The 8,088-nt window shown below is 45.9% G+C and overlaps 1 protein-coding gene across 1 annotated transcript; it reads right to left on the reverse strand.

Annotated features, from left to right (window-relative positions):
• Positions 1 to 1,773: 1,773 nt before the first annotated feature.
• LOC150039588 (uncharacterized) lies at positions 1,774 to 6,596 on the reverse strand. The gene is made up of 6 exons (XM_090327739.1): positions 6,566 to 6,596; positions 6,020 to 6,194; positions 5,067 to 5,148; positions 4,457 to 4,720; positions 2,359 to 2,470; positions 1,774 to 1,959 (listed from the first exon to the last, which is right to left on the reverse strand). The coding sequence occupies exons 1-6, from the start codon at positions 6,594 to 6,596 to the stop codon at positions 1,886 to 1,888; spliced, it is 738 nt and encodes a 245-aa protein (XP_090183865.1). The 3' UTR covers positions 1,774 to 1,885.
• Between the last annotated feature and the right edge of the window lie 1,492 nt (positions 6,597 to 8,088).

The following is an 8,088-nucleotide window of genomic DNA, read 5'->3' on the forward strand; positions in this document are numbered from 1 at the left end:
CCAGGCCTTGAGTTCAAGCCCTTGTGCCAGCACAGAAGAAAGACAGAAAGAGAGAGGAGAAAGGTGGAAGGGAAGGAAGAGAGGGAGAGGGAGGAAGGGAAGAGAAAACAAAGTGAGGCAAAGAGAGGGAGAAAGAAATCAAGAGAAAAATAGAGGAAGAGAGAGAAATAAAAGGAGACAGAGAGAAAGGCAACAGACAAGAAAATGGCTTAGTAGTTTCTTTAAAAGCATACATTTGCCATGTAACCAGCTTTCCCATGCCCTTGTACTTTTAAGAGAAAGACTATGAAAGTCTATGTCCACAAAAAGATATATAGCCAAATGTACAAGACACTATTACTCATCATTTTCAGTCAGAAATTGAAAGTTGGGGGGGGAGAAACCACCCAACAACAGACAAATGGATCAATCATGAACTACTGGACTATTGATGTGAGGATCAACAGAAACATATCTTCAAATTATTATGCTGAATTAAACAAGCCAGACCAAAACACAGAATACATATTGTAGAGTTCCCTGGACACAAAATACTAGAAAATAAAAATTACTTGTGACGGAAACAGATCAGTGGTTGCCTGGGGTTTAGAGGGCAATGAAGAGAAAGGCCTCAAAGGGGCTCCAGTACACGCTGGGATGCTGTGGATCTATTCACGGTATTGGTGGTGACTCAAGGAACATCCTCTAATGACACACGTGAAAACGTACACAAGCTATTACATCAACCGCATCTCCTTAAAGCTGAAGAACGAAAGAAAATAGTGGGTCACACCACCAACAGCCTTCATTTCAAACAGCAGATAGGATACACGGAAAGACTGTAAACCCCACCCCGCTCATCTCTTTCTCAATTCTCCATGACGGCCTGGGCACCTCTGCAAGGTAACCTTGTCCCAACTACTGCACATGTGAGGACCTTGGGTGCTGGCAACACTAGGAGCTCAACAATCAAGAAGGCCCCCCACTCTGCTTTGGTCTGTCTGCACAAGACCACAGATAGACTCTACATGCCTGTGTTTCCCTTCAGGCCACTACTTAGAAATGGGAGGAGGGAGGAGGAAAGGGAGGAGGAGGGAGGAGGAAGAAGGAGGGAAGAGGAAGAAGGAGGAAGAAGGAGGGAGGAGGGAGGAGGAGGGAGGGGGAGGGGGAGGGGAGGGAGGGGGAGAGGAGGAAAGAGGGAGGGGAGAGGAGGAAAGAGGGAGGGGGAGGAAGGAGGGAGGGGGAGGAAAGAGGGAGGGGGAGGGGGGAGGAGGAGGGAGGGGAAGGGGAGGAAGGGGGAGGGGGAGGAGGAGGGAGGGGGAGGAGGAGGGAGGGGGAGGAGGAGGGGAGAGGAGGAGGAGGACAAGGACCACGACAACAACAACAAAGAAGGAAGGAGAGATAGGTAGAGGGAGAAGAAAGAGAAGGAAGATGAGAGGGATGGTGGGAGAGAAAGAATTGGCCCTATTTGAGATGTGTATTCACCCCTGTCGTTGGGAGGTAGGTCTAGTTCCAGAAGAAATAGATACCCAAACACAGTCTCAAAAGGGATTCATCGTAAGCCAAAACTATATTGCAATTTTTTTTATCTCTTCTACTGAGAACGATGAAAGGACTGACGCTGATCAAGATGCATGTGCTCATAAACTGACATGTGGAAGTGAAACTCCTTTGTACAACGAGTGAAAGATTATAATAAAGTTACAATAAAAATATAACGGCTACAAATATGTATTTAAATCACGCAATTTTTTAGTGTAGGCAAATCAACTGTTGACTGAAATATTAGGTGGTAAATGGCTGACATTAAGTGTGAGCTCTGACACGGCCAATGCTACTAAACAGTAAATTCTATCTGACGCCGAGTGACTCCAGGTTGTGCCTTTTGCCTCAATCCAAGTGTTTTCTATGAGTTGGGCATGATCTTGCACACCTGTAAGCCCAGAACTTGAGAGGCTGAGGCAGAGAACCTCAAATTCACTGTCTCAAAAGACACAAAAGGACAGCAAGCAAACATTATTTTCTGTACCACACTCTGTTCTCAATTTCTCAAATTCTTGATCTAAATTTAAAACATTTGCCTAGGTCTTGAGTTGAGCTCTGAACACCAAAAAAAATGAAAACAAGAAGAAAACCCTGATAATCATTCCATATTTTTAAAAAATCTATCTTTGTGGCCTTCAAGTCCCTGAGGTCAGCCTTGTACAGAAAACAGCAGAGGAATGGGTAGCAAAAGACTGAAGGTTACCCCAAAACTACTTCCCAGGATGCTCTTTACAGGCAGGGGATGGCATTGCTTTTCAGTTGCCAAAGCACATTTCCAACATACCAGACACTGGTGAGTCACCTCATAGTTCCTGTGGTTTAGGCCCAGCTTACCTGGTCTGCAGCTTGTGGACCCCGTGTCCAGACAGCCGCGTGACTGGAGAAGAGTCTGCTGCTGCAGAGACATCATCCCCTTGATGGCTGGCTGATGGAGTTCACTTTGAGGCTGCATGACGAAGGGAAAGGCCAGAGACGTGAGGTACCCCCAACCCTTCAGCCACTCTTCTTCCATCTAGAAATGCAAGGGCGTTGTCATGTAAAAGGGCAGGGCTTACAGACTGCCTTGCAGCTGTGAAAAAAAAAATCAACATGAGGGCGAAAGGCTTTGAAACCCAGCCATCAAACGGCAACTTCCCTGTTCCTGGAGATCTGTAGGAGAGCTCTTTCTTGGGGTGCACCTGTAGAACCTTCGAGTCTAATCTAAAATACCCTGTCAAGAAGAAGCTGAGGAGCAAGCACAGCCCAGGTAGAAGAGAAGAAGCATGCCGCCATCAGCGGGCTTCGCAGTGGATCAGAACTCTTTAACCCTTGCACCTGGACTGGGACCAGGTGGGGTTGATTCTACCAAGACTCTGCTTGTAAACAACCCACACCTCTAGTTCCCCTGCCCTGGCCAATCAGATGAAAAAGCCATCACTCCTGGCCAATGGACAGACAGGTCTTTTGGTATGCTCTTGTCTCCAACCTTCAATAAAGCCATTGTTTTTCCTTTCAAAGAGCATGTGGGGCCTGTGACCTTCACATGGTCACGAATTCCATCCTTGCACCCTTCCGTTACTTGAAGCTTCTCTCCCTCCCTCTCTCTTGTTCCTCTCTCTCGCCCCCGTCCTGTTCCCCCTCCATTTTTCTATTTCATTCTCTCTCTACTGAAGTTATCCTGTGTCGTCTCTCCCCTCTGTAGTAAATCTCTCTCTACTTCCTACTATACTCTTTTAAGGACCCCTTGGTTGGCTACATAGGAGCTAGTTTTTGTTTGGAGAGTAAGCTTAAGGAATTATCTAATATTCTCCTGTGTGTGTTGTGTTGTGTGTTGAGACTTGAACTCAGGCTTGGGCACTGTCCCTAAGCTTTTTCCTTTTTTTTTTTGCTCAAGGCTAATGCTCTACCACTTGAGCCACAGATCTACTTTTGGCTTTTTTTTTCAGTAGTTAATTGGAAATAAGAGTGTCAGGTACCGGGCCAGGAGTTTGGCCTACCGGTAGAGTGCTTGCCTAGCATGCATGAAGACCCAGGTTCGATTCCTCAGTAATACATACATAGAAAAAAGCTGGAAGTGGTGCTGTAACTCAAGTGGTAGAGCACTAGCCTTGAGAAAAAGACTAAGGATGGGCCAGGAGTTTGGCCTAGTGGTTAAAGTGCTTGCCTAGCATGCATGAAGACCCGGGTTCAGTTCCTCGGTACCACATATAGAAAAAAGCCGAAGTGGTACTGAGGCTCAAGTGGTAGAGCTCTAGCCTTGAGAAAGTCCAAGGACAGTGCTCAGGCCCTGAGCTCAAGCCCAGGACTGGCAAAAAAAAAGAGAAAAAGACTAAGGACAGTGCTCAGGCCCTGAGTTCAAGCCCCATGACTGGCAAAAAAAAGTCTCAGGTACTTCCTGCCCAGGATGGTTTTGAACCATAAGCTACCTGCTGAATTACAGAATGCATACCTGTCCAACGGGCCCGTTAGACTACCTTCTTTCTACATCAGAAAGAAATGTCCCACAAACATCCTTGGAATGGAAGTGATGGTTTCTGGGTCCATCTTGAGTCTTGGTACAGGACACCAGTAAAGAGAGGAAAATAGGAAAAGACTCTTGTTCCACATCACTGAACCTAAATAGAGTTCATGCTGTAGGGACATTAAAATTCTTGTCCTTTTCTTTTCCCCCTCAAGCCTTTTATGACTTCTGATTTCCCATCTGAGCGAGATGATGAAGAAGAAGCCTCCTATAAAGACAAGAGCGGGCAGAGACAAAGCAAGCCCTGAAACTTCTGGGATACACATAAATGCCGGGTGCCTAAGGATGTTTAAATTTCAGACAACCAACGATTCTTTTTTTTTTTCTTTGAGGGCAAGTAGGATCTAAATATTGCATGAAACAGACTTCTTTTGGCAAAATGATTCACAGTCTATCTACAGTTCAGATCTAACCGGGTATCTTGCACCTTACCTGACATCTCTGCTCTTTTCCTCCATTCGCACCCAGCTGCCAGGTGTGCCAGGGTCTAGACAGCATCTCAGCTGATGCTGACTCGACTGCAGAGACCATGCCCCGAACCACAGGCCAGACCACGGTGGTTCCGTTGACACTGCGTCCTGACACACAATCACCTTGGGTTGTCCATTTCTCAGTGTGTGAAGAGCAGGCATCGAGGGGAACCATCAACCAGCAATCCACCTCATAGACATTGTAGCCCTCCTCTTCCTGGGGACCCTGGAGAAAGCAGTGATCTGAATGAGTTCTGAGCAGACTCCCACAGGGGACAGGGACCTGCTTGGATGGTAGAAGGCAACCCTAGGGTCCTTATGAGAATACTAATGTCCTCAGACCCCTGCCAAATGAAATCACATGGTGGAGGGTGGGGGACAGGGGCTGGGTGTCTGGCTGGCCTCAACACCTGTGCGGAAATAGCAGCAATTCTTCAGGACCTGGAATCCAACTGGAGAGTATGATGAGAGATTGCCTTCAGCAATATAGTGGATTCTAAGACACTGGACCAGCAGCGACATCTCCGGCTACTTGATTCCCCAAGCATGGCCTTGCTTCCTCTGTTCCTCACCTTTAGATTTCTTTTCTGCCTAATGCCATCAGCCACCTTTTCTGTCGTTTCTTGTGCCACAGAAACTCCGGCTGCTACACTTCTGCAGGGAAAGAATGAATTAAATTATATTACATTGGAGTTTTAGAGAACTTTTGTTTTGTCACAAGTCTAGCTTTGTTGGTTTTTTTTTGTTTGTGTGTGTGTGTGTTGTTGTTGTTTTTAAAATGAAGTCTAGAGAAACATTACCAACCCACATAAGTTTCTTGTTCTCCAGAGCTGACGACACAGATAATGAAGCCTAATGTTGATAATGATTGTTCTAGACAAAAGATAGCAGGGAGGATGGAGGGAGGGAGGAAGAGAGAGAGAGAGAGAAAGAGAGAGAGAATCATAATATTTTTAAAAAGTATGTCATGGGTTGCATTCATTTGGACACAAATAAGAAACCAGGCAGATACCAGGAGACCAGACTGAGTATTTTAAGTTTGTCATGCTTGAATAATGGATTATTGTGTGCAGGCTGATGATGGAATAATTCCACCAATCCCAACACTCTCCCCACCACCACCAGAAAAAAAAAATCATGCACTTTTCCCCTGCTGCCAAATACACAAAGAAAGCAGGACACCAGAATGAAATCTGTGCCGTAGGGAAGGAGTCCATTTCCTTCTCCTCTTGGGACTTCTCAGCAGGTAAATATTGATTACATTTTCCCAGTACCTCGAGCCATTATTTCTGATATGGCCACCTGCTCCCAGATATGAATTCCACATACCCACCCTCTGCCCCTCCCCCAAGGTCTCCATAAGGATAGCACATCAACTGAGGAGAAAATTCTTTTTTTCTCCTGAAGAAGCTTGGCAAGAAAGACCTCTAATTAGGAGCATTTAATCCCTGTCTCTAATACTTGTTTCCTCAGAAAATGACAACACGTGTCCACCCCGCAGATCGTTCTTCACCTCACACCACACCTGACGTTTGACAAGACAGGGACACCAGGCGAGGCCCAGAAGGTAGGACCAGGCTGGAAGACAACAGTGTCAGAGGCCTGGCACTTTTTGGTTCTCAGATGAATTATTGATGTCGCCTCAGGGATTTGTGGAGCGGCAGCGGTGGCAGGGGTGAGGAGACGGCTGGTGGTTTGTCCTGGAATTGGCACAAGGGCTGGTAATTAAGCCTGCTGACACTTCCAGGGTACCAATACTACTGCCAGCTGGCTGTCAAGTGCCCACCGTCTGATCCTGCCATCCACAGGAATACATTGTGGGCAAGATTTATGCACGGCCGTCTGTGGACGTCTGTCTCCTGACACTAGCTCTGTGGTCATGAGGGGGTGGGAGTGTTGGCTGTGTATGGCCTCAGCGAACCCTCCAGCTGCTGAGTCTAAGTGCTAGCCCAGCTTCCAAGAGCATGTAGTAAAATTCCACTGCAGAAGGCAGGCCATGGAAGGAATGGTTCTGCTCTAGGTTGGGTTCCACTCAGCACCATAGAGCCAGCACCCTAGAATTACTCCACACCTGCAAGGCTGCATTTATCCACTAGCTCCATCTGCTGCTGGGTGACTTCCAGGGACGTTCACTCTGGACGCTGCCAGCTAGTCCTTCACCCTGAGCATCTGCCTGCAGGACAGAAGAGCCCTCAAGAAGACAGCTGCCTAGTGGTAGAGTGCTTGCCTAGCATGCATGAAGCCCTGGGTTTGATTCCACATACATAGAAAAGGCCAGAAATGGTGCTATGACTCAAGTGGTAGAGCATTAGCCTTGAGAAAGCTCAAGGACAATGCCCAGGCCCAGGACTGGCCAAAAAAAAAGAAAACTAAAAAAGGAACCAATAGCCAACACTAGGTGACTGTGATTAGTTAAGCATGCTCTATGCATCCATCCAATGAAATACAACTCAGTCAAGAAGACTGAGTATATATGTGCAAGCATTGAAGAAAAGTTATTGATTTGAAAAAATAGATCACAAAGTTGTATATTCCATACTATGATTATGTCCAGTGGGGTTTCAAATATATTGAGGGGGATGCTATTCCTGTGTCATTTCATTTTCTCACCTCTAATTTTATAAAAGGTTCAATTCTGGGGTTTAAGAAACTCAATAACACAATGAATTCTCTTTTCAGTACCATGAATTACCTTTTCACTTGGATTGCAAGAAAGACACTCATATAACTGAGATTGACCTCAGGAGAGCAGAGAGAAAGGGAGAATTGATGACTGGTTTTTCCTCCCCTGCCCTTGCCTATTTGTTTACTTTGCTATTTGTTTCTTTATTTAGAACCAGGGTTTAAACTCAGGGCCTTGGACTCACTTCACTTGCTTGTTTGACTGACACTCCAACTCAAGCTAAGCCTCCAGCCTGACTTCTTCCTGAATATTTTGAAGATGGAGTCTCACGGGCTTTTTAGTCTGGATTGGGCTCATAACACAATCCTCTGAGTTCAGCCTCCTGAGTAAGCGCGAGCTGCCAGTAGCCAACTGGTTCTTTCTTTGCACTGTTTCTCCCCTCTGACTTTGGCTTTTTTTGTTTGGATGGACCCCTCCATCTTGCCACCCTCCACCACGCTCACCCCCAATTCTGTGTAATTTCCAATTTCATTCAGAAAGGAAAGCCAGGATGTCAAACTTCAAACTAAGAGGTGCTCTATGTTTCACACTCATTGATAATCTTTCCCAGTGTACAGTTCATTTGAGGCACCCCAATTCCTTTCCTCTGGTCTGCTGTCAGCTCTGTCCTGAAGAGTTAACGCTCTTTTTGAAATAGAGTCCAAGATAGTTGGGCCCAAAAGAAGATAAGCATATGTTTGTGCAAGCTGGAAAATTGTCCTATATGGAACAGAGTCAAAATAAATCAATAAAAGCAGTTTCGGGCAGGCACGACAGAGAAAAAAACTGTTAATTACTAGTATTACCATTGATAGCTATTCATTTGAGACTTTTGTTCAGTAAAGGCAATTGTTTGCTCCTGTTATATAACCAAAATCAAGAGAATTTACAAAGAACGAGAGAGGGGGAAAAAATCTTCTCAGCTGAAACTC

Source organism: Megascapheus bottae, unplaced genomic scaffold, assembly GCF_031878675.1.
Source record: "Megascapheus bottae isolate mThoBot1 unplaced genomic scaffold, mThoBot2.hap1 HAP1_SCAFFOLD_388, whole genome shotgun sequence".
Lineage (NCBI taxonomy): Eukaryota > Metazoa > Chordata > Mammalia > Rodentia > Geomyidae > Megascapheus > Megascapheus bottae.